General features: G+C 43.6%; 1 protein-coding gene across 1 annotated transcript in view; it reads right to left on the bottom strand.

Annotated features, from left to right (window-relative positions):
• Positions 1-694: 694 nt before the first annotated feature.
• Positions 695-27,448, bottom strand: part of satb2 (SATB homeobox 2) — a 242,449-nt gene continuing 215,695 nt past the window's right edge. The window contains exon 14 of the mRNA XM_073046920.1: positions 695-763. Within this exon, the coding sequence (XP_072903021.1) occupies positions 746-763 (18 nt within the window). The 3' untranslated portion in view covers positions 695-745. The remainder of the gene's footprint in view (positions 764-27,448) is intronic.

The raw sequence follows: 27,448 nt of genomic DNA, 5'->3' as shown, positions 1-27,448 counted from the left end.
CTGGCTTTTCTGAACAGTTCTAACAGACAACTAACAAGTCAACATGACTTATAGACACTTTATCGGAGCAGATACACTCAGGCACACATTCACATAAAGTGAGGAGTGATGCAGTTTATGATTAGTGACTTCATAATGTAAGCAGCTGACTATCCTTGTAGTTAAGAATAAACTACCCTGTGAAGACTGAGCCTATTCATTGCATACACACAATTAGCAATTCATGCGCTTGCTCAAGTTCAGGTTTAATTGTCATTCAACCATATGTTGAATACAGCAAACGAAACAGCGTTCCTCCAGAGCCGAGGTGCACAGCACAGTATCAACAGCGCACAGCTCATAGCACGTATGATTATGATAGCAGAAAAACTTGCAGTCACAAGACTGCAATATATACTGCAAAAAACTATATATATATTATATATATTTGATACTGTATTTATAGCCTGTAGATTGATGCTCATGCAGCTGCTGATGAATACAATCCAACTCATCTTCCACTGAGTGAACACTGGAGGGCAGCACCAACGGGGAAGCCAGCAACACCCCCCCACCCCGCCCCTCCAACCCAGCATGGACTCCAGCTTGCTCCCACCCTGGCACTGGCATCTCCTTCACCGGGCGGTTGCCACGGGTGACCCCAAAGCATGAGGGCCAGGTCCACACGACAACCAAGGCGACGCAGCTCCCCCTCCATCAGTCTCCCCAACGAACCAGTGATCCGGACTTGCAGTATTCCACACTATCAACGTCCAACGGGGCCCTGCCGGCACAAGAAAAACACAATGCGTAACAGGCCCAGTTGAACTTACCAGTAGGACAGATCTGCAGCAACCTTTCAACAATCCTGCCAACAATCTTTCAGCAAACCCAGGAAGGGTTATTATTTTATCAATCGGTAAATGGGAGTTTATTACATTAGAAGATCAGGGGTACCTCTAAAAGCAACAATGAAATATCAAATTGTACACTTTAGGTGATGCAGACTATGGAGTTAGGCCCAGAAGAAATAAAATTGCCATACTCGGTGAGTAACAAGATGAACTTCCGGGGCGCCTAGGCGCGACTCGAGCTGCAGCAGTACTCTCAAGGGATATGATTAAATATTCTCGCTACAGCCTGATACAGCTAAAAAGCACAACTGTTTCCAAGGTCAATACAGTCAACAAAGCTGTCTTAATGTGCTTAAATGAACTATCGCTGCTTAAGACTAACGGAAACAATACTGATTGTGGTTGAAAGTGCCCACAGAGGACACCTTGGAGGAAGCACGGCTGTAGAGTGGGGTTACAAGTGCATTTAAGGAAACAAAGTTTTAAACTCCCTATGTGGACGATCTTGCTGATGAACGTGCAGTCTCTGGTGAAAAAAATCGATGATCTCAGAGCCAGGGTGCTGAATCAGAGGGACATTAGGACCGCATATGTCCTTCGTTTCACGGAATCCTGGTTAACCACTTCCGTACCAGATGCAGCGATCCAGATCAATCGGTTTACTATACACCGTCAGGATAGATCAATAGAGTCTCTCAAAAGCAGAGGTGGAGGAGTGTGCCTCATGATCAACTCTTCTTGGTGCACAAATATATCAGTGCTGTCCCAATACTGCTCACTAGATCTGGAATAACTAGCAGTTAAATGCCATCCTTTTTACCTACCACGGAAGTTCTCTGGCGCCATTTTAGTAGCAGTTTACATTCCACCTCAGGCCAATGTCAAACAGGCTTTAGATGATCTGAGCAATGGGACCAACATGCACAAAACAGCACACCCCAACGTCTTCACTATTGTTTTGTGAGATTTTAACCAGGCCAGTCTGGAAAAATCACTAAGCAATTACTATCACCAGATCACTTGCAATACCAGAAGAAACAACACACTGGACCATTGCTATGCCACCATCAAGAATGCCTACCGTGCTGTTCCACGCCCTCACTTCGGGAAGTCTGATCACCTGGCTGTACTTCTACTCCCTGAGTATAGGCAGAGACTGAAGACTGCAGCACCAGTAGTGAGGACCAAGAAGGTATGGACAAGGGAAGCACAGGAGCGCCTGCAGGACTGCTTTGAATCGGTGGACTGGACTGTATTCAGGGATTCATCTGCGAACCTGGATGAGTATGCTGCAGTTGTTACTGATTTCATTTAAACCAGTGCGGATGAATGTGTGCCCACAAAGACTTACTGTACATTCCCAAACCAAAAGCCATGGATGAACCAGGAGGTATGTCATCTACTGAAGGCTAGATCTATGGCATTCAAGTCTGGCGACCCAGGCCTGTATCAGAAAACCAGGTATGATTTGCAGATGGGCTATTTCAATGGTGAAGAGACAATTTTGAATGAGGTTGCAGGTGACATTGGATGCACGGCAACTCTGACAGTGTCTGCCAGACCTGATGACCCTGTGATCTCTATCTCAGAGGCTGATGTTAGGCTGGCTTTAAAGAGAGTGAACCCTCACAAGGCGGAAGATCTTGATGGAGTACGTGGTAAGGCTCTGAAAACTTGTGCCAACCGACTAGCGGGAATATTCAAGGACATTTTCAACCTCTCACTGCTACGGGCAGAAGTTCCCACTTGCTTCAAAAAGGCAACAATTATACCAGTGCCTAAGAAGAATAATGTGGGCTGCCTTAATGACTATCACCCGGTAGCACTCAGATTGACAGTGATGAAATGCTTTGAGAGGTTGGTCATGACTAGACTGAACTCCTGCCTCAGCAAAGGCCTGGACCCATTGTAATTTGCCTATCGCCACAATGGGTCAGACTTGATCTCAGTGGCTCTCCACACAGCTTTAGACACTAACACCTACATCAGGATGCTGTTCATCGACTCAACATTTAAGACCATCGTTCCCACAATTCTGATTGAGGAGTTGCAAAACCTGGTCCTCTGTACCTCCTTCTGCAATTGGATCCTCAACTTCTTAACCGTAAGACCACAATCTGTGTGGATTGGTGACAACATCTCCTCCTCGCTGACGATCAGCACTGGTGCACTTCAGGGGTGTGTGCTTAGCCCACTGTTCTACTCTCTGTATACACATGACTGTGTGGCCAGGCATAGCTCAATTACCACCTAGACATTTGCTGATGGTACAACCATTGTTGGTAGAATCTCAGATGGTGATGAGAGGGCATACAGGAGTGAGATATGCCAACTAGTCGAGTGGTGCCACAGCAACAACCTAGCACTCAACATCAGTAAGACAAAAGAGCTGATTGTGGACTTCAGGAAGGGTAAGACGAAGGAACACATACCAATCCTCATAGAGGGATCAGAAGTGGAGAGAGTGAGCAGTTTCAAGTTCCTGGGTGTCAAGATCTCTGAGGGGATCTAACCTGGTCCCAACATATCAATGTAGTCATAAAGAAGGCAAGACAGCAGCTATACTTCATTAAGAGTTTAAAGTGATTTGGCATGTTAACAAATACACTCAAGTACTTCTATAGTTGTACCATGGAGAGCATTCTGACAGGCTGCATCACTGTCTGGTACGGAGGGGCTACTGCACAGGACCGAAAGAAGCTGCAGAAGGTTGTAAATCTTGTCAGCTCCATCTTACAAAGTACCCAGGACATCTTTAGGGAGCGGTGTCTCAGAAAGGCAGCACCCCTTAGTAAGGACCTCCAGCAACCAGGGCATGCCCTTTTCTCACTATTACCATCAGGTAGGGGATACAGAAGCCTGAAGGCACACACTCAGTGATTCAGGAACAGCTTCTTCCCCTCTGCCATCTGATACCTAAATGGACATTGAATCTTTGGACACTACCTCACTTTTTAAAAATACACAATATTTCTGTTTTTGCACTTTAAAAAAATCTATTCAATATATGTAATTGATCTACTTGTTATTATTATTTTATATTATTTATTAATATTTTTCTCTCTGCCTGATTATGTATTGCATTGAACTGCTGCTGCTAAGTTAACAAATTTCACGTCACATGCCGGTGATAATAAACCTGATTCTGATTCTGATTCTGATTTTGAGTATGGGTCAGCTATTGCTTCGATACTGTGCTGCTTAAACAATCCTAAAGAAGTCAGAATTGGTTGAGGAGAAATTTCAATGGTTCCAGAGAACATCCACGAAGTTGGAAGTGCTTGATGCAAACTTCTACCACAGCTCTAAGTCTCGCTGCGGACTTGGATGAGCAACAGCTGATAAAAATGATCATTATATCCTTTGGAGTTGATGTCAATGTATCACATGCAATTAGTTAGTAGACAATCAGTTCCACATGCATTGTTCTGAAAAGTTGAAGCAAAGGAGCCTCTGAGGGAAAATAAATGTGTAAATGCTATGGTTCATTTGTGTGTAAAGGCACATAAGTCAAGCGGGTATGTAATGTAAGAATGTCACCATATGAACAACATAAGTATATTTGTGAGTTGTTATTAGTCTGCAATGAAGTTTCTAGTCTTTGGTGATATTATTCTAGTTAGCAGTCACCAATGCTATAAGTCTGGCTTTCAGACTACCTCCAAATAAACTCGGTTTGGTAGTGAGGATAGCCCTGTCTAGTAACATAACTCAACACTTAAGGTAAAAACAAGTGGTTAAAAAAGATTTCTCACTATCACAGACTCATTATGGGAACCCATGGTCGAGGAGGGACAATGGACTGTAATAGTAACCTGATGCATCAGTGTGAGCAGTGATGAGATAGGCCAAAGAACGAGATAATAAATCTGAAGAGAGAATCAGCCTGTAGTTAGGTAGACAAAAGCACTTATAATAAGGGAATTAAATGCACAGGAAACTTGAGTACTGCAATGCAGTGTCAATATTTTAATGGGTGATTTAACAAAATGGCTCTCAAGATTGCAACTTTGATAGGCATGACACTGAAAAATCTCAAAAGAATTTTTGAAATGTCCAAAACAAAGACATCAGGCAGCCAACAGTCACAGTGCAATGGCAAAAGCTACATTCCAAAACCAGGCTCAGCACTACACAAGTGCAAGAGGTGTGAACGCCCCATTCTCCGTGCACATATTTCTTGAAGGTGTCAAAATGTATACAACTAGGAGTAGGGTGCAAATCAAAGAAGCGGTTTTGCACAGTAAGTCCATAAGAGCAGAGTTTCCAATGCAAATTCTCTATAGAGAACACAATTCTCGAGGAAAGAAACACAAAAGAGGAAGTCTGTAAGACACCAAAACGTATACAGACTGTGTGGAATTTAGTTAGTGCACTTATGCTACAAGTGGCAATCATACGAAACAACACGATTTTTAAAACAGTGTGATGATTAGCAAGTCAGTGTCAATGGATAAAGTTACTGCAAGAAATTCAATCAGCAAGCTTAGTGAATTGGAACAATGCACTCGGCATCCACGTAGAGACTCTGAAATCACAGGTTGTAAAAGTGTGATTTCCACACTGACAATTTGGAGTCAGGTCTGAAGTATCTCAGTGAGTCAAGCAGCATCAGTGGAGGAAAAGGGATGGTCGATGTTTCAGGTCAGGGTCCTGCATTGGGTCTGAGAGCATAGAGTGGAGAATAGCCAATTCTTAGGTGTAAGGGGGAGGTTTGAGATAGAGGTTAGTGGAAACCACATAAGAGAAGAATGAAAGGCAACTGGAACCAGGTAAGGGAGGTCAAAACTAGCCCTGGTATCAAGGAGGGAGGGCTAGGAAGGAAAGGATGAATAAAGGGAGCAGGATCCTGGATGGATTGATGGTGGTGAGAAGGGAAATGGGGATTGGCACAGAAGCTGGAGGTCTTGAGCAATGCACTCATCTCTAGATGCTGCCTTACCTGCTGAGTTCCTCCAGCATTTTGTGTGTTGCCTGGAGGTGGGTTACCTGAAATTGGAGAATTCAATGTTCACACCGTTGGGTTGTCGGCTCCTCAAGTGGAATTTGAGGTCCTGTTCTTCTAATATGCTTTTGGCTTCACTGTGGCAATGCAGAAGGCCGAGGGCAGACAGGTTGGTGTGGGAATGGGAAGTCGAGCTGAAATGCCATGCAACCAAAGCTCAAAATGGCCAATGCAGACAGAATGTAGGAGTTCTGAAAAGCAGCTGTCATAGAGCTGGTTCAGCATTTAGTACTATATGAACAGAAACTGGCTCCGTCTGAATACCAGAAAAAAACTAAGCTTCCACCACTGTTCCCCAAGTTACCATTTCCATCTCACCATCTTGGAAATTATACAAAACTGGCCTGATCTGTATTTGATACAAGGTGACCTTCAAAACATATATCAGTCTCAGCTCTAAGGCTGTCCATTTTCACCTTCCCTGCTCTTCTCCTGCCTCAGCTCATCTGCAGCTCAGACTTGTCTTTGTTACTTCTGGCCTTGACCACTCTAATGCTCTCCTGACCAGCCAACCTTGTTCAACCCAAAGTTCAAGTAAATTGATTATCAAAGTGCATATATGTCACCATTTACTGTACCACCCTGAAATTCATTTCTTGCAGGCATTCACAGTGGAATAATGAAATACAGGAAAATCAATGACAACCAATCTGCAAAAGAAAACAACTGTGCAAATACAAAAAAAATAACAATAATAAATAAGTAAATAAATAATACTAAGAATGTGTGTTGTAGAGTCCTTGAAAGTGAGTCTACAGGTTGTGGAATCAGTTCAGTGTTGAGGTGAGTGGAGTTATCCATGATGGTTCAGTAGCCTGATTGTTGAAGGGTAGTAACTGCTCCCGAACCTGGTGGTGTGAGACCCAAGACTCCTGAACCTCTTTCCTAATGGTAGCGGCAAGAAGAGACCATACCCTGGATGGTGGAAGTCCTTGATAATCGATGCTGTTTTCTCGAGGCCGCACTCCTCTTACTCAATGGCGGGCAGAACTTTTCCTTCTGATGGACTGGGCCCATTATAAACTTAAACAGGATACAGTGGATACTGCAAAATTCGTGTATGAAGGAATTTGCTCTTCTATTGTACAGAGTGGAGTATATGTGTAAATGGAATCAATTAAGTATAATTGTGAAGTCAAGAAATCCTCCAGGTTCTTCTGCAAAATGGATCTCGGTTCACACGTAAATGCTGAATACATTTATTAGCTGAGCCTCCAACAATTAATTAAGTGGAGAGGAATGCTGTATTCAGACTGGGAGACTCAGACAGAACAAGCTCAGAACCAGACACCACTGCCATTCCGAAGATGAGAAGCCATTGCAAACAAACTGATCAAACCTTGCCTGTTATAGCACAATGTTTAGATATAAACATGCTAATTTAATTATAATAAACCAATGTTTAAAAAAGGAAGATGGCAATGTATGATCTACAGTAAATGAATGATTACTTGGGGTGTCTGAAATGACTTTATGAAAGCACATTTTTAAGTTACAACAAAAATGGTTTTCAGAAACTGTTATCTAGCCTTTTCATGTCTTTATTTTTGTAAAGGAAACATCTAATACACAGATGAAGTAGACAAACACCTGGGTTTATTAGTTCCTCGCAGCTGTTGAAGTATAATAGGTCACTGCTTACTTACTTACCATTAATTAAATGAAAAACTGGTTCAAACTAGCCCCCTGATGCAGAGATGAATGTCTGTAAATTGTATTTTTTCTAACAGTAGAAGATTAGAAATCATTTTTTTTGTGTGGAGTGGAACTATATAATGGCTAGTATCAAGTCGCTTCTCTCAGTCTGGAAATTCCATCAGACATTTCGGTGATGTGTGGAATGAACCCATTCCAAGTGCTCCTTGTGCACTTGGGATGGCCGAATGTACCTAGTCTTCGAGTACAACGTTGTAAACACCGCACTGTACCCCTCTCCCCACAATTGAAAAAGCTTCCTGCTTTTCCCCTCCTGTCTCCCCGTATCCCTGAGCTCTGGACGAGCCCTCATCTTAGTCTCAATAACCTCACCCAACCCCTACCATTTCTGAGGTTTAAATATGTCCACCCACTGTTTCCCCAATCCTCAGAGGGTTTGGCTTTTCCATATGCAGTCTGTTGCTGTCTCCCATAGAGGCCTTGCCCTCCAATGTCACCAGCTCTCACCCTAATCTTTTGCCTCTTTTTCAGTCTCAAATATTATGTTCCTGAGCCCATCATTGGCACAATGCCCCTTCCTGCTGTGTTCAGCCTCTGGTGCTGGATAATATGCCATGCCTTAATTGACAAGGTGAAAGTGTGACAGTAAGTGATGGTGAGAACATTGAATGCAAGCCCTATTTTCACCATGAATGTCCAGTCCCTATACACTGGATTTTCACCATGGATGTCCAGTCCCTATACACCAGATTTTCACCATGAATGTCCAGTCCCTATACACCGGATTTTCACTATGGATGTCCAGTCCCTATACACCGGATTTTCACCATGAATGTCCAGTCCCTATACACCGGATTTTCACCATGGATGTCCAGTCCCTATACACCGGATTTTCACCATGGATGTCCAGTCCCTATACACCAGATTTTCACCATGGATGTCCAGTCCCTACACACCGGATTTTCACTATGGATGTCCAGTCCCTATACACCTCCATCCTCCACCAGGAAGGCCTCAAAGCTCTGTTTCTTTCTGGACATCAGACCCAAACAGTTCCCCTCCACCACCACTCTCTTCTGTCTAGCGGAACTTGTCCTCACTCTCAATCATTTCTCCTTTGCCTCCTCCCACTTCCTTCAAAGAAAAGGTGCAACATCGGTACTCGCATGGATCCCAACTATGCCTGCTTGTTTATCAGCCACGTGGAATAGTCTATGCTGCAGGCCACACTGGTGAACTCGCCCACGTTTCCTATGCTACATCAATGACTACATTGGTGCTGCTTCCTGCACCCATGCCGAGCTCGTCAACTTCATCAACTTTGCCTCCAACTTCCACCCTGCCCTCAAATTTACCCAGTCCCTCCCCTTTCTCGATCCCTCTGTATCCATGTCTGGAAACAGCTTATCCACTAATGCTTTTTAAAACCCACTAACTCTCACAGCTACCCGGACTGTACCTCTTCCCACCGTTACTTGCAAAAAAGCCAACCTCGTTTCTCAATTCCTCTGCCTCGGCTGCATCTGCACTCAGGAGGAGGCTTTTCATTCCAGAAGCGAGGAGATGTCCTCCTCCTTCAAAGAAAGGGGTTTCCCTTCCTCCACCATCAACACTGTCCTGAACTGCACATTTCATCACGTCTGCCCACATTCCATCCTCCCACCACCCTACCAGGCATAGGTTTCCTCTTGTCCTCACCTACCACACCACCAGCCTCCACATCCAGCACATAATTCCCTGTAACTTCTGCCACCTGCAACGGGATACCACCACCTAGTACTCCTTTCCCTCCCTCCCTCACCACCACTTTCATTAAGCAACCTCCTTGTCCAGTCATCCCTACCCACCGATCTCCCCCCTGGTATTTATCCTTGCAAGCAGAATAAGAGTTCCTACACCTCGTCCCTCGCAACCATTCAGGTGAGGCGACACTTCACCAATGAGTCTGTTGGGGGCACCTATTGTATCCGGTGCTCCCAGTGTAGCCTCTTGTATATGGACGAGACCCGATGTAGATTGGGAGACCGCTTTGTCGAGCACCTAGGCTCTGTCTGCCAGAGAAAGCGGGATCTCCCAGTGGTCACCCATTTTAATTCCACTTCCCATTCCCATTCCGACATATTGGTCCGTAGCCTCCTCTATTGTCGTGATGAGGCCACATTCAGGTTAGAGGAGCAACATCTTATATTCTGTCTAGGTAGCCTCCAACCTGATGGCATGAACATCGATTTCTCGAACTTTCAATAATGCCCCCCATTTTCTATTGCTCAACCAATTTTCCCTCTCTCTCCTTATCTCCTTGCCTGCCCATCACCTCCTTCTGGTGCTCCACCCCCCTTTTTTTCTTCCTTCCATGGCTTTCTGTCCTCTCCTATTGGATTCCCCCTTCTCCAGCCCTGTATCTCTCTCACCAATCAGCTTCCCAGCTCTTTACTTCACCCATCCCCCCTCTTAGTTTCACCTATCACCTTGTGTTTCTTCCTCCCGTTCCTTCTAGCTCTGGCTCCTTGCCTTTTTTTCTCCAGTCCTGCTGAAGGATCTTGGACCAAAACCATAAGACATAGGAGCAGAACTAGGCCATCTGGCCCATCGGGTCTGCTCTGCTAATTCAATCATGGCTGATCCTTTTTTTCTATTTCCTCCTCAACCCTAATTACCGGCCTTCTCCCCATAACCTTTGATGCTATGCCCAATCAAGAACCTATCAACCTCTGCCTTAAATACACCCAATGACTTGGCTTCCACAGCTGCATGTGGCAACAAATTCCACAAATTCACCACTCTTTGGCTAAAGAAATTTCTCCGCATCTCTGTTTTGAAAGGGCACCCCTCTATCCTGAGGCTGTGCCCTCTTGTCCTGGACTCTCCCACCATGGGAAACATCCTTTCCACATCTACTCTGTCTAGGCCTTTCAACATTCAAAAGGTTTCAATGAGATTCCCCCTCATCCTTCTGAATTCCAGTGAGTACAGACCCAGACCTATCTAACATTCCTTGTATGATAAGCCTTTCATTCCTGGAATCACCCTCTCCAATGCCAGCACAACTTTTCTCAGATGAGGGGCCCAAAACTGTTCACAATACTCAAGGTGAGGACTCAGCAGTGCCTTATAAAGCCTCAGTATCACATCCTTGCTTTTGTATTCAAAACCTCTTAAAATAAATGCTAACATGGCATTTGCCTTCTTCATCACTAACTCAGCCTGCAAGTTAACCCTCAGGGTGTTCTGCACAAGGACTCCCAAGTCCCTCTGCATCTCAGATTTTTGGATTTTCTCCCTATTTAGAAAATAGTCTGCATATTTATTTCTACTACCAAAGTGCATGACCATGCACTTTCCAACATTGTATTTCATTTGCCACTTTCTTGCCTATTCTCTGAATCTAAGTTCTTTTGCATCCTACCTGGTTCCTCAACGCTCCCTGTCCCTCCACCAATCTTCGTATCATTTGCAAACTTGGCAACAAAGCCATCAATTCCATCATTAAAACATTTAAATACAGCAGAAAAAGAAGTGGTCCCAACACCAACCCCTGCAGAACACCACTAGTCAATGGCAGCCGACCAGAATAGGATCCTTTTTATTCACACTTGCTGCCTCCTACCAATCAGCCAAAGCGCTAACCATGTTAGTAACTTTCCCATAATACCATGGTAAAGGTAAGTAGCCTCATGGGTGGCACCTTGTCAAAGACCTTCAGAAAGTCCAAATATACAACATCCATTGCATTTATCTATCCTACTTGTAATCTCCTCAAAGAATTCCAACAGGTTCATCAGGCAGGACTTTCCCTGAAGGAAACTATGCTAAATTTGTAATATCTAGTCCTGTGTCACCAAGTACTCCATCACCCATCCTTAACAATTGATTCCAATGTCTTCCCAACCACTGAGGTCAGGCTAAATGGTTTATAATTTCCTTTCTTAAAGAGTGAAGTAACATTTGCAATTTTCCAGTCCACTGGCACCATGCCAGAATCCAATGATTTTTGAAAGATCATTTCTAATGTCACCACCATCTCTAACGCTACCTCTCAGAACCCTAGAGTACAGTTCCTCTGGTCTGGGTGACTTATGTTCCTTCAGGTCTTTCAGCTTTTTGAGCACCTTCTCCCTTGTAACAGTAACTGCACCCACTTCCTTCCCTCACACGCTACAACATCAGGCATACTGCGTCTACAGTGTCTTCAACAGTGAAGACTGACGCAAAATACTCATTTAGTTCATCAGCCATTTCCTTGTCCCCCATTATTACTTCTTCTGCCTAATTTTCTAGCGGTCCTATATCCACTCTCATTTCTCTTTTATTTTTAACATACTTGAAAAAACTTCTACTATCCACTTTGATATTATTTGCTAGCTTGCCTTCATATTTCATCTTTTCCCTTCTAATGATTTTTAGTTGCTCTCTGTAGGTTTTTAAAACTTCCCAAACCTCTATCTTCCCACTAATTTTCGCTTTGTTGTATGCCCTTTCTTTTACTTTTACAATAGCTTTGACTTCCCTTGTCAGCCATGGTTGTACTATTTTACCATTTGAGTATTTCTTCATTTTTGGAATACATATGTCTGGTACCTTCTTCATTTGAGATTCATTACCAATCTGATAGTAGGTGATGGGACTTAGTTGCAGCCAACAGGCGGGGTATCAAATCATTAGTGATACAGAAAGAGACAGGATAGCAAATATGGTACTCAAGGTGTAGTATCTAGGTGTAGTAAAGATAGCACGCTATCTTTACTTTTTTACCATCCATACTCTCCTGAGTCCCTTCATTCTGGTTCCCACTCCTCTGCCAAGTTAGCTTAAACCCTCCCAAAAAGCTCTAACACACCTGCCCACAAGAATATTGTTCTGCCTTGGGTTCAGGTACAACCTGTCACTTTTGAACGGGTCATATCTCCCACAGAACAGATCCCAATTATCCAAGAACCTGAAGCCCTGCCCCCTGCACCAGCTTCTCAGCCTCACATTTATCTGCCAAACCATCCTGTTCCTACACTCACTGGCGTGTGGCAAATCAGCAATCCAGAAATTACTACCCGGGAGGTCCTGCTTCTCAGCTTTCTACCTCACTCTCTAAATTCTCTTTTCAGGACCTCATTGCTTTTCCTCCCTCTGTCACTGGTACCAATATCTATCAAGACATCTGGCTGCTCCCCCTCCCTCTCCAAAATGTTGTGGACGTGATCCGAGACATCCCTGACCCTGGCACCTGGGAGGCAACATACCATCCGGGTGTCTGTTCACGTCCACAGAATCTCCCGTCTGTTCCCCTCACTATGGAGACCATTGTTACTACCGCTCCCCTCTTCTCTCTCTTTCCCTTCTGCACCACTGTCCTATGCTCAGTGCCTGTAACCTGGTTACCATGGCATTCTCCCGAGAGGTCATCCCCCACAAAACTATCCAAAGCAGTATACTTGTTTTTGAGGGGAATGGCCACAGGGGCGCTCTGCTCTAACTGCATATTTCCATCTCTCCTGATGGTCACCCAGCTAATTGCCTCCTGCAACTTTGGGGTGACTACTTCTCTGTAACTTTGATAAATTATATCCTCGCTTTCCCGTACAATGTCCACTGTCCTCTTTGCCGCCTGGCCTGCTGAGTTCCTCCAGCATTTTGTGTGTGTTCCTCATAGATAGAATTCATTGGAAGCTGGTGCAGGGAGAAGATGTTGTATCCTAGAAGCTGAACTCCAGCCACTGACTATCAGGGCTGCGAGACCCTACTGGCTGTCTGGAACACCTCCTCGGTTCACCATGGGCATTGCACTTCTCTATTCCTCTCCACTTCCTCTGCCAGTGATGGGATAGTTCAGCAGTGGTTAGCACAAAGCTTTACAGTACCATCAACCCAGGGTTAATTCCCACTGCTGTCTGTAAGGAGTTTGTACGTTCTCCCCGTGACCACATGGGTTTCCTCTCACAGATAGAGATAGATAGATAGATAGATACTTTATTCATCCCCATGGGGAAATTCAACTTTTTTCCAATGTCCCATACACTTGTTGTAGCAAAACTAATTACATACAATACTTAACTCAGTAAAAAATCTGATATGCATCTAAATCACTATCTCAAAAAGCATTAATAATAGCTTTTAAAAAGTTCTTAAGTCCTGGCGGTTGAATTGTAAAGCCTAATGGCATTGGGGAGTATTGACCTCTTCATCCTGTCTGAGGAGCATTGCATCGATAGTAACCTGTCGCTGAAACTGCTTCTCTGTCTCTGGATGGTGCTATGTAGAGGATGTTCAGAGTTATTGATAATTGACCGTAGCCTACTCAGCGCCCTTCGCTCAGCTACCGATGTTAAACTCTCCAGTACTTTGCCCATGACAGAGCCCGCCTTCCTTACCAGCTTATTAAGACGTGAGGCGTCCCTCTTCTTAATGCTTCCTCCCCAACACGCCACCACAAAGAAGAGGGCGCTCTCCACAACTGACCTATAGAACATCTTCAGCATCTCACTACAGACATTGAATGACGCCAACCTTCTAAGGAAGTACAGTCGACTCTGTGCCTTCCTGCACAAGGCATCTGTGTTGGCAGTCCAGTCTAGCTTCTCGTCTAACTGTACTCCCAGATACTTGTAGGTCTTAACCTGCTCCACACATTCTCCATTAATGATCACTGGCTCCATATGAGGCCTAGATCTCCTAAAGTCCACCACCATCTCCTTGGTCTTGGTGATATTGAGACGCAGGTAGTTTGAGTTGCACCATATCACAAAGTCCTGTATCAGTTTCCTATACTCCTCCTCCTGTCCATTCCTGACACACCCCACTATGGCCGTGTCATCAGCGAACTTCTGCACATGGCAGGACTCCGAGTTATATTGGAAGTCTGATGTGTACAGGGTGAACAGGACCGGAGATAGTACGGTACCCTGCGGCGCTCCTGTGCTGCTGACCACCGTGTCAGACCTACAGTCTCCCAACCGCACATACTGAGGTCTATCTGTCAACTCACAGTCCAAAGACGTACTGGCTAGTAGGTTAACTGGTCATTGTCAATTGTCCCATGATTAGGCGTGGGTTAAATTGGGGCAGCACGGCTGGAAGGGCCTACTCCACACTGTGTCTCAATAAAAGAATGGAAATACTGGAGTCAGCAAGCTTTGGAGACTACTTCCAAGTTGTATCGCTATTACGTCTCTCCCCATGCCAGAGTGAGTTCCAGAATTAATTCCACCCCCTGAAACAATACAAGCTTTCCTTTTAAGAGAGCAGACTAGCTTTTTTTAAAGTGCAGACTACCTTTAAGTGGTACAAATTCAAAGTGCCTATTCAAATTCAGTACACTCTTAAAGCTGAGCAGTGTACAAGATGCAACTCATTAAGAGATCAAAAGAGTGTAAGACATACTGAACGAGGCACCACAACACATGTATAACGCATGCTCACCATTTCAAAACACTGTGTCCAACACTTCAAAACACACTCCCAGTCTTAGTATAAGTGTGCAGTGACATTTGTAAAAAATTGCTGGATATGTTAAGACAATAGAGTTATAAGTCTTTAAAGACTCCTAACCACATTAATGAATACCTAATAATTAATCAGATACATTCCTAAACTGACCTAAACCTTATTCTCAGGCCAATGTTGAACAAGTTAGGTCTCTATTCTTGGAGCGTAGAAGGTTGAGGGGGGATTTGATCGAGGTATTTAAAATTTTGAGAGGGATAGATAGAGTTGACGTGAATAGGCTGTTTCCATTGAGAGTAGGGGAGATTCAAACGAGAGGACATGATTTGAGAGTTAGGGGGCAAAAGTTTAAGGGAAACACGAGGGGGTATTTCTTTACTCAGAGAGTGATAGCTGTGTGGAATGAGCTTCCTGTAGAAGTAGTAGAGGCCAGTTCAGTTGTGTCATTTAAGGTAAAATTGGATAGGTATATGGACAGGAAAGGAGTGGAGGGTTATGGGCTGAGTGCGGGTAGGTGGGACTAGGTGAGATTAAGAGTTCGGCACGAACTAGGAGGGCCGAGATGGCCTGTTTCCGTGCTGTGATTGTTATATGTTATATGTTATGTTATAAAACAATCAAAATACACAGCCACACAGCAAAATTACACTCAAGTTCCACTACACGATTTCAACCAGAATTTCAAATTCATTGGCAGCTAACTAGGAAGTTAATATCAGTTGCATTAAATAATGTTCAAAATCGACTGAGTTTCCTTAGTCAGATTTATCCTCACTCAGCACTAGTGAGGTCAGGACTCCTGCGCGAACTCAGAGGTCCTCAACCTGCTGGCTGAGTTCCAGTGGCAACTTCTCCGCTGTACCCTGCTGCTCATTTCTCACGACAGCCCCAGGTAGGCACAAAAGTTTGTAAGATTCCCCCGAACTTACACAGAGGAATCCACTCTTGATTTTAAGCCTATTTGGGAAAATAAAGAAGGGAGGAATAGGTAAAGTAAGGTCCTGATTAAAGGTCGTGGCATGAAACATTGTCTTTAATCCTCTCTGTAGATGTTGCCTGATTTGTTGAGTTTCTCCAGTTTTTTTTGTGTGTTACTCTGGATTTCCAGCATCTGAAGAATGTCGTACATTTGCGAATAAGGTATATTTTTAATTCCCTCCTCCACCCACCTACCTTCCTCCTCACCTGGTTTCACTTATCACCTTCTAGCTTGTACTCGCTCCCCTCTCCGCACCTTCCTAATTTTTCCTTCTTCCCCCATCCTTTCCAGTCCTGATGAGGGATCTCGGCCTGAACCGTTGGTTTTCCATCCTTCTCCATAGATGCTGCCTGACCTGCCGTGTACAGCATTTTTATGTGTTACTCTGGATTTCCAGCATGTGCAGAATCTCTTGTTTTTATGATTTGCACCTGAGTGATATTTTTGATCATTTAAATATGGTCTAAATTGTTTCCATGTGATTTAGAAAAGAAATCACTGTTTATTTAATCTTTAGAAGGTTTTAAGTGTTTCTGAATATTAGTCCTTCAGAAGCATTGAAAGGCTTTAACAATAGTGCTGGGGATATGGCTTTAACTTCAAGATGAGTTTCATGAGCTGGAACTTTTGACAGCCCCAGCCACAAGCCTCTGATGCATTGGTGGTTTCAAAACAATGGCTTGCTATTCAGCTCCAGGGTGATTTCAGCCACCAAGATGACCTCTCCTGAGATGCATAAAGCATTTGCTATTGGACAGGTTTAGCAGTGACAGGGCCAGCAGAATCACTCAGCAACATCTAGTCAAAATGACACCGGCAATTCATTAGAAATGAAGTTCTGGACTTCAATAACTCCTGATCCATCAACATACCCTTTGAAATGGCCCTTTGAGTCACCTGCTTTGGACAATAAACATCAGCTCATTTTCAAATCCATCAAGAGTTATAAAAACCTAGTTGTACCGTGGCACATTTAGTTATATTGTCACCTCAGAGCACCAAACATCTTGGTCTGAACCTTACGTCCGGTGGTCTAAGGCACAGTTGCATGTCCTTCCTACGACTGTGTGTGTTTCCTATGGGTATCTAGTTTTATCCTCAACCCAAAGATTTGGTGTTTTCTAGGTTAATTGGTCAATGCATTAGATTCTGGTGTGGGTGGGTGCTTGGAGAATCAGGGTGGAGTTGAAGGGCATGTGGGAGAGTGTGGGTTGCTAAGAAAAAAAGCAATGATTGCTCTAAGAGTTGGCATAGATTCAGTGGGCTGGCAATCTTTGTTCTATGTTGTAAGATATAAGAAATGTGATGTAAAATAAATCCAAATACTGATCAAAAATATAATACAAATTCATCCTGAAGGTACACTCAGATAGTACTGTCTAGTCCTTTTTCTGGAACTGGTGCCTGACTGCGCTGAGCACAGGCAGCCAATTTCACAATGTACGTCGGTGATACTAAACCTGATTCTGATTTTGTTGGTCTCCCCAGCAGCTATGTCTACACAGTAAGGGGGAGAGAAACAAAGTCAGAAGAACCAGCTCCCAAAATATCTCCGACATCCTGTGTAACAAGATGCTGAAAGAATATTTACCTCCTCCCTCACTACCACTCAGGGCCCTAAACAGACCGTCCAGCTGAGATAAGATTTCCCCTGCGAGTCTGTCTGCGTCTGCATTTCTGGTGTGGCCTCCACTACATCAGTGAGACCCAACGTAGATTGGGGGACCGATTTGTGGAACAACTTCACTGCGTCTACAACAAGCAGGATTTCCCAGTGACCAGCCATTTAAATCTACATTCAAGAATGTTGGTCCATGGCTTGCTATACTGCCATAATGAAGTTACTCTCAAATTGAAGGAGAAACATCTCAAATTCCTTCTGAGTAGCCTCCAACCTGATAGTATGAGCATCAGTTTCTCTAATTTCAAATAATCCCCCCCCTTCCGTCCCCCCACCCTTCTCTCTTTTATCATTCCCCATTCTGGCTCCCCTCGTATCTCTTCTCTTCTCACCTACCTCGCACCTTCTTCTGATGCTCCTCCTCCTTCCCCTTCTCCCATGATCCAGTCTTCTCTCCTGTCAGGTTTCTCCTTCTTTGCACCTATCATTTCCGTGTCTTTCACTTCATTCCACCCCTCCCCCACCCACCTACCCTCTCCCTCATCTGCCAGTTTATACTCTTCACCTTCTTCCACCTTCTTAATCTGGCTTCTGCCCTGTTCCTTTCCAATCCTGATGAAAGGTTTTGGTCAAAAATTTGACTCTTTGTATTTTCCCATTGATGCTGCCTGACCTGCTGAGTTCATCAAGCTTTTTGTGTGTTACTCTACATATCCAGCATCTGCAGAATCTATTGCCTTCCTCACATACTTTGTTGGCTGTAAAAGTTTCTGCAACTTTTAATCACTTTTGAATGACAACCAGAAACACCTAAAATCTAGTGACACTGAAAAAAATAATAAATTATTACTTTTATCAGAAAAATAACAGAGTTAGTTAAGATCACACTTTGAAACATTAAACAGACCCACAATAATATGAAGCTTAGGAATGCTGCTTTCTCCTTTTTCAAGAGAAAATCTACAGAAGCTGGAAATCCAAGCAACACACACAAAATTGCAGGGGGGTGGGTGATGGGTGGGATCTCATTGAAACTGAATGTTGAAAAGACCAGATAGGGTGGATGGATGTGGAGAGGATGTTTCCTTTGGTGGGGCTATCCAGAAATAAAGGGCACAGCCTCAAAATTGAGGGGCGTCACCTTAGAACAGAGATAAGGAGGAGCTTATCAGCCAAAGAGTAATAAATCTGTGGAACGCTCTGCCACAGACTACGGTGGAGGCCTAATGCACACAGTATGCAAAATAAAGTAGGTGATCTTGTAGTACAGTTAGAAATTGGCAGGTATGCATTGTAGGCAGCATTGAGTTGTAGCTGAAAGAAGATCATAGTTTGGAGCTTAACTTTCAAGGATACACCTTGAATTGAAAGAACAGACAGGTGGGTGGAGGGGGAGTGGGGTGGCTCTGTTGTTAAGAAATGAAATCAAAACCTTAGAAAGAGGTAACATTGGAACAGAAGATATAAAATTCTTCTTGGTAGAGTTAAGAAACTGCAAAGGTGAAAAGACCCTGATGGGTGTTATATAACTGGCCTTGAAACAGTAGACAGGATGTAGGAATACAAATTACAATGGGAGATAGAAATGCAGGCAACAAGGACAATGTTATGAGAGTCATGGAGGATTTCAACCTGTAGGTTGGGAAAATTAGGGTGGTGCTGGATCCCGAGAGAGGGAATTACAGAGGCACGAGAGAAGAGCTGGCCAAAGTTGATTGGAAGGTGACACCAGCAGAGATGATGAAAGAAAGCAATGGCTAGAGTTTCTGGAGGAATTTGGAAGGTGCAGAATAGATACGTCCTTAAGATGAAGAAGTATTCTAAGGGAGGACGAGGCAACCTTGTCTGACAAGGGAAGTCAAATGCAGCATAAAAAGAAAAGAAAGAGCATAGAAATTAACAAAAGTTAGTGGGAAGTTTTGGAAGCTTTTAAAAAACAACAGAAGGCAACTAAAAAAGCCATAAGGAGGGAAAGGATGAAATATGAGGTAATCTAGCCAATAATATAAAAGAGGATAGCAAATGTTTTTCAGATACATAAAGAGCAAAAGAAAGGTGAGAGTGGTCCTCTGGAAAATGATGCTGGAGAAGTAATAATGGGGGAATAAAGAAATAGCGCACAAACTTAATAAGTACCTTTCAACCTCTGCTTTAAATATATTCAATGGCTTGGCCTCCACAGCCATTTATGGCAATCATTTCCACAGATAAGCCACACTCTGGCTAAAGAAATTCCTCCTCACCTCTGTTCTAAATAGACAACCCCCTATTCTGAGGCTGTATCCTCTGGTCCTAGACTCCTCCATTATAGGAATCATCCTCTCCACAGTCACTCTATCATGGTCTTTTAATATTTAATAGTTCTTATTGAGATCCCCTCTCATTCTTTTAAACTTCAGCAAATACAGGTCCAGTGCCATGAAATACTCCTCATACATTAACCCATTCATTCCCAGAATCCGTTTTGGGAACCTCCTCAGGACCCTCACCAATGCCAGCACAGCTTTCCTTAGATAAGGGGCCCAGGCCCAAATCTCCTCACAATACTCTAATATCTCCTTCCAATCAAATTTGGTCAGCTCCTCTCTCATGCCTCGGGTAATCCGCTTTAACACTGTCACATCTGACTTTACCTTCTCCCTCTCAAACTGCAGGGTGAATTATGATCACTGCCTCCTAAGGGTTCTGTTACTTTAAGCTCCCTAATCAAATATGGTTGAGTACTCAACACCCAATCAAGAATTGCCTTTCCCCTAGTGGGCTGAACCATAAGCTGCTCTAGAAAGTCATCTTGTAGGCATTCTATATATTCCCTCTCTTGGGATCTAGCACCAACTTTATTTTCCTAATCTGCTTGCATATTTATTAAAATCCCCCATGACTATAATAACAATGCCCTTATTACATGTCTCTTCAATCTCCCGTTATAATTTATATCCCACATCCTGGCTACTATTCGGCAGTCTGTAGGTAACACCCATCAGGGACGTTTTACCCTTGCACTTTCTTAACTCTACCCATAAGGATTCTGCAACTTCCATCCTTTGTCACCTCTTCCTAAGGACTTCATTTCATTATTCTTACCAACAGGGCCACCCCATCCACTCTACAATCTGCTTGTCCTTTTGATATAATGTGTATCCTTGGCTGTTAAGCTCCCAACCATAATCTTCTTTCTGCCATGACTCAGTGAAGGCCACAACATACCTGTCGATCTCTAACTGCACTACAAGATCTCCTGCTTTATTCCATATAGTGCGTGCATTTATAACACCTTCAGACTTGTATTCATCATCCTTTTTGATTTTGACCCCGTGTTACACTTCAACTCACCCCACTGACTGAAATGTTGCCCTGTCAGCTGCCTGTCCTTTGTTACAGTCTCACTGCGCAATGCATCGACTTGTATCCTATCCTCAGCCCTGTCACTCTGGCTCCCATTCTCCTCGCCAACAGCTACAGCCAATTAGCCCGTAAGGATATTGGACCCCTCAGGTTCAGGCGTAACCCATCCTTAATAAGGTGGTGTAACCCTGATTAAACTTTATGAAGTTCTTGATTGGCTGTGACTTGCTTAGGGATAACCTGAGATAATTTAAGACAGAAGATAAATGCAAGTCACCTCTTCGTTTCTTGGGCAAAGGACTTAAAATTAACTGTAAAACTAAACCATAAAAGACACAATCAAATTAATTATGCTCTAATTTATATGTCTACAGTATATACAAAAAGAAATCTTAACTGTTTCTTTGCCTCATTATAAAAATTGCCTGCAATTTTTGGGTGATATAGCAAAGGGAGACAATTGTCTGGGAGAATTTCTCTTTGACATTTTGCTGCCAGTCAATCTGCCCTGGTGTCATTAGAACAAACGATCAGAACCTCTCCTGGAGCCCACACCTACACTCTCTCACAGGGCCAACGTTTCGTGTCGCAGAATTCCAGTCTCCAAATGTCAGCTTTACTGAAATATTTGTTAATCATTGCTTTGCTTGCATTCCCTGGCTCCTCTCCCTATTATTTCCTAAGACACATTGCAGAATAAAGATGCTGGCTAATGGATTCTCTGTTTTCTCAGAGATTTGACAATCCGTGGCTTTTTAGCTGACACCGCAGAAGGGTAAATATGAAAATTGCTTTCATTTGTTTAAAACCATACTGGTCATCCCTCAAAATTTCTGAACCTGGGATGAAGTGTTGTCTTGTTTTCATTCTTGCGCCTGGTGATGACTCCACTTCCAGTAATATTTGGCTTCCCAATGAAAAGTGTATCTTCTCTGAAATCCAGCGTCAAGTACTGTGTACGTTACTAAATTGAAATAGTTTTCACCAAGAATTACTGCTATAAGAAAACTAGAGTGTCCACTCACTGCCTTATTCCTCAGCCCTAACCTTGGGTGTTATACCAAAAGCAAGCCTGAGAGAATGTTGCCTCCAGGCTGCTTCCCTCTGCTGGATGCTTATGTAATTACACCATTTCACTTTAAACACTGCAGCCCAGGCAGGCACTCACTGCAGCCAGTGAGGACTATCTGAGCGTTGCCGCTGTTGCTTGTGCAACACTAACAGTTCAGCATTTCTTTTTGGTGTAACATGTCATGCACTGTAATTTTCACACTATTCAGCCAACCGTCTGAAATCTCAGCTGCAAGAATCCTATACAGCACCTGCTTCATTTACAAAGCCACCGCCTGAGCCTTTGAAACAGTCCACTCCACCACAGTACAGCTGTTTTCCAAGTAACTTCACGGCAGGAGTGGAATGTGAGGAGTGTGGGGTTCCTGTTTTAATCACCAGGTGTTCAGGGCTCTGATCTGCAGAGTGATATTATGGAGAAACGTCATCTGTGGCAAGGAAGGGGCCATGAGGGGTAAATGATAAGTGGATCTGAGAGGACTTCAAGTTGCCAGGAACTGTTGAAATTGGCTTCCTGAGCTCCTGCTTTGCCAACTTGGAAAAAGGACAATAGCTTTCTCCCGCTTCTCACCAGGTGACACCTCAGTAACTGCTTGTGACGAGTTAGACTGAAGCTGTAGTGGGAAAGGGTGCTGTCTAACAGAAGTGATAGGTAGGACCATATAGTATTGATTACCTTCACTGGTTATAGAGGAGTATGCAACTGTTGAACAGATTCAAAAAATCCCAAACAGTAATGTAGGTGCCAAGGTTGTCAACTGGAATTCCTAGCTGAGATTATCGTGGAAAGGGTGGAGGCGGTTGAGGATATGGGACGTGGCAGTTTTTGTTTGGGGAGGGGCGCAAAGGGCAGGGTGTGTTAATGATCGATACTGTAGTATGTATGAGTGTGTATATGCCTGAAGAATTGAGTGTACCATGTAGTGTGACTTTTGGTATATTGATGAATAATTGTAAGTGGACTACTCCCCTTCAACACAGGTTGATCTGTCCTCAGTTGCTGACTGAAAGGGATGTGAAGGGAAGCAATGGGTGCTACATTGGTGATGAGTTTGACATCTTGTGGAAGGTAGTAACCACAAACGAGGGAAAGGAGAGCAGGATGGAGCATAATGGAGGGAGGTGGGGAATGTGCTAGACTATAATGCTGAGTGGTAAAAGTGTAGAAGCACCATCCATTCACTGTGAAGAGGCAGAGTTGGCAGAGACAAATATAAACCAGTACAGAATAGTATGATGTAAGAAAGTGTTCAGTGCAACAAGTACAAATGAGCAGCATTAGTAACACAACTGTGCAAGTAAAAATATTAAACTACTTTTGCCCTGGGGAAATGGGTATGTAAAATGGAATTCCTTAGACACTTTGCAGGGGGAGTTACCAACAATGAATTATGAAGCTTCTCGTCATTCAAAGGTATCTTGATCAGTAGATGTATTGTTGTTGATGTTAGCCATTTAGTGAGAGGTGAAGTATGTACTCAAAATACCTCAGGCAATTTACACTGGTTCAGCAAGAATTGCCTGAGGTATTTTCAGTACATACCTTTAATGCTCTTCCCCTGCTCACCTTCAACCTATGCCTTCTACTTTTAGACGCTCCTGCGCTGGGGAAAAGACAGTGACCACCCATTGGTCTGGTGGACGGAGCACAGGTGCTCATAGAAACGGTTCACCCAGCTTGGCAAACCCAAGCCAACACTGGCGGTGTATAGTGACCCTTTGAGGGCAGCTCAGAAAACTACTAGCTGTTCTGCTAAATATGCTTCTGGACTGTGATCACCACAATCCACAGCCTGTAATGTTCACTCGGGAGGTGTGCTTTTGAACTGTCTGGACAATTTGGCAGTTCTGCAGTGCAGGATTCAGCAAACTGGACTCTCAAGAATGCAAGGATAGCTGTCGTTCAGAAACAGAATCGGGTTTATTATCACCGGCATGTGTCACGAAATGTGTTAATTTAGCAGCAGCCGTTCAATGCAATACATAATATAGAAGAATAAATAAATAAATCGATTACAGCACATGTATATTGAATAGATTAAAAATCGTGCAAAAACAGAAATAATATATATTTAAAAAGTGAGGTATTGCTCATGGGTTCAAAGTCCATTTAGGAATCAGATGGCAGAGGGGAAGAAGCTGTTCCTGAATCACTGAGTGTGTGCCTTCAGGCTTCTGTACCTCCTACCTGATGGTAACAGTGAGAAAAGGACATGCCCTGGGTGCTGGGGGTCCTTAATAATGGACTCTGCCTTTCTGAGACTCCACTCCCTGAAAGGGGCACGGAGCTGAAAGCCCCCCAGCTGGAGAGTGGGAGCCTGAGAGTGGAAAGCAAACCATTGTTTGGCCAACATAAGTGCCAAGCCAGGTTTTAAAGTTTAAGGTGACAAAGCTGAGGGTCAGTGTCCAGCTCGCTTCTCGGTGTCAGCCAAGATTCCCTACCAGACCCTATCCCGTTATGCCTGGATTTGACCCATTTCCCTCCCTTCCCATTGCTACTATTGGGCAGAATGCACAGGAGTCTTGGGTCCAGACTACCAGGTTCGGGAGTAGTTGCTGCCCTGCAGCCATTAGGCTCCTGGACCAGTTTCACTGACCTCAGCACTGAACTGGCTCCGTGACTGTGGACTCACTTTCGGAGTTCATTTCTGCCGTTCGTATTCTGTGTATTATTTATTTACATATTGTTTGCACAGTTTGGTCTTTTCTCACACACTGAATGTTTGTCAGTCTTTGTTGTGGGAGGGGGGTCTTCATGGAGTATATTGTGTTTCTTTGTTTTGTTGGCTGCATGTAAGAAGTTAAATTCAAGGTTGTAGATGGTACACTCTGAGAACAAATTTACCTTAAACTCTGAACTTTGAAATGTTGGTTAATTCTGTCTCTCAAAATCCTCTCCAGTAACTTCCCCACCACTGATCTTAGGCTCACCATGAAACATCAGCCAAAGTGTCTTGGACAGAAATACTTTAAAAACTTCCTTTCACTAACTTGTGCTGCAAATTTGATCCTACGAACACTAACACTCAATAAATTTGTCTAAACGTATGTGGTAAAATGCATTTTATGACTACTTTTAATGTTTTAATTTGTATTTCTATGATGGTAAATCTAATATAGGAGAAATTAATGTGGCATCAGTGCACTGATCTGGATGTTTGATAACAGAGTCATTGAGGTACAGAACTAGTAATCCAAGTGATCGATAAATGAGCTAGAGATATGAGTTCAAGACCCATAGCATCAGGTGGGGAATATCAGCTTCATTAAATAAAATCTGGAAAATTGAAATGTGAGGATTATTTCAATGGTCCAATGGTTCTATTTAATATCAGAGAATGCAAATAATATACAACCTGAAATTCTTACTCTCTGCAGACATCCGTGAAACAGAAGAAAAACCCCAAAGAGTGAACGGCAACATGAGAACCCCAAAGCGCCCTCCCCCTCCCATGTACAAGCAGCAGCAACACTCAATCCCCACCCTCAACTTATTCCAGCATCAAGCATTCCCACCACCTATCATGCAAGCAACAGCCAAGGTCCAAAGAGAGATCGTGGTCTACAGTACATCAAAAATTAACTGCTCATTCCAACAATTTGAGATCCCTCAGACTCTCTCTCTCACTAATACAGGGACGAGAGATATTACTCCTTCCACAGCGAGAGGGGAGACCAACAGTCACTGTTTTGATGTTACAGTCACAGTCTGAAGTGTCACTTTTTATTTCCAGTTTCCTGACTCGAGAATCAGCAGCGAACTCTCATTCACTATTGAGGAGATCACCGGAGTGCAGAGGTCCCTGACAGCCTCTCTCAGAGGCTTGAGGATTGTATTCCTACTCAACTGCTGTAACAATCCCATCAACAATCCGCTGCCATTCTTTGCCAAGTTCTCTTGATTGGTCTTCAGACGGAATTGTTAATTCAGCTTCTCCTTTCACAGGTTCTATTTGACCTGCCATGTGTTTCTGGTATCTTGTGCTTAATTTTTCATCATCATCCTTGCCTAATCTGAACCACATGTAACTGCAGATTCCACGGCATTGCTACGTTCCTTCTCACGGTCCTACGGTGATCTTATACTGTAGGACAACACCACACAGCAGTCCCACAATGACCAGGTCAAGCAGCATCCACGGCAGGAAAGGAATTGACAACGCTTGGGTCAAACCCCTGCGTCAGTCCTGATACAGGGCCTTGACGTGAAATTTCGACAGTTCATTTCCTTCCACAGATGCTGCTCAATCTGCCGAGTTCTTCCAACAGGTTTTGCAGTCTCTTGTGTCTGGACAGGAGCCTGAAGGCTGATTTATACTTGTGCATACGGTCTATGCCGCAGCCTACGCCGTAACCCTGATTTTCACTTCTGCGTAGCTCTACACTGTAGCGAGCATGCGTTGGTGTGCGCCAAAACGCTAGTTGGCGGTGGGGTTTCTATGCCACTGTGTTGAGTTTCTCAGTGAGAGACATGGACGAGGAAATGCATTTCAAACATTTTCGCATATCGGCAGGTAGATTTGACAATTTGGTTCATCTATTTCGCATCGGTGTACGCACAGCCTACAGAGATGGCAGAGAAGAAGCAACCGGAAATGCGTAGGAGGAAATGTGATGCTACCAAGCAGACCAATCACAGTTGTTGCAGTCTGCGTTGCCGCGACGCGTGAGTAACTTTTCTGGAGAGGTGCATGTCACCCTACGGCATAGGGCACACGTTACCTATGGCATAGATGCAACTCTCAAGTATAAATCAGCCTTGAGTCAGTGACACCCTGACGTGGGTGGAACAGATTAGCAGCAGACTGTTGCATTTCTGGACAGTAGGCATAACTGTCTCCATAAAAGGCCCAGCAAGCCATTACGTTCACGGGCAAATAGAAATAGCACATTCACAACCATATCCTGTCGATGAAAAGAAAGAAATACTGCCCGCAGCATTCTTCACAAATGTGGATTGGTAAACTGAGAAGAATGAAGAGATCCTCATGAGAGCTTAAAAAGAAATATTACAATTTATGCAAATGCTGCCTATAAATAAAGTCTGCCTTCATTCGGGACGGATGAATTTACATCATGCCTTTATTGTCAGAAATGTGTCAAACCACTTCACAGAAATGTAAAGAAACATCAGTTAAAATGCAGAGAAGGAGCTTTTAGGATCAGAGATCTCAGTTTTAAGGGATTGATGAGGGAATGAATGGAACATAAGTAGGTAGCAAGACTAGAAAGGTAATTCCAGACTAGAGTTCTAGAAGATTGAAAGTATGGTCACCAATGGTAGGAAGATTGATTTCAAAGAAAAAAGAACAGAACTTTAATTGTCTGGAGCCTGGTGCCACTGAGCAAAGATATGTCATCAGATTTATACCAAACAGATAAATAAAGGAATTAGGAAACAGGCAAAACCTTTGAAGCCAAGATTTATGGCTACATTTTCTAACAAAAGCCATGTAATCTTTGGGGCTTGGTGAAAACCCCAAGTCCAGAATTTTTATTTTATT

This window comes from Hemitrygon akajei, chromosome 5, assembly GCF_048418815.1.
Source record: "Hemitrygon akajei chromosome 5, sHemAka1.3, whole genome shotgun sequence".
NCBI lineage: Eukaryota > Metazoa > Chordata > Chondrichthyes > Myliobatiformes > Dasyatidae > Hemitrygon > Hemitrygon akajei.
Note: the sequence above shows the minus strand (reverse complement) of the source record. Positions and strands in the feature narration are given on the sequence as shown.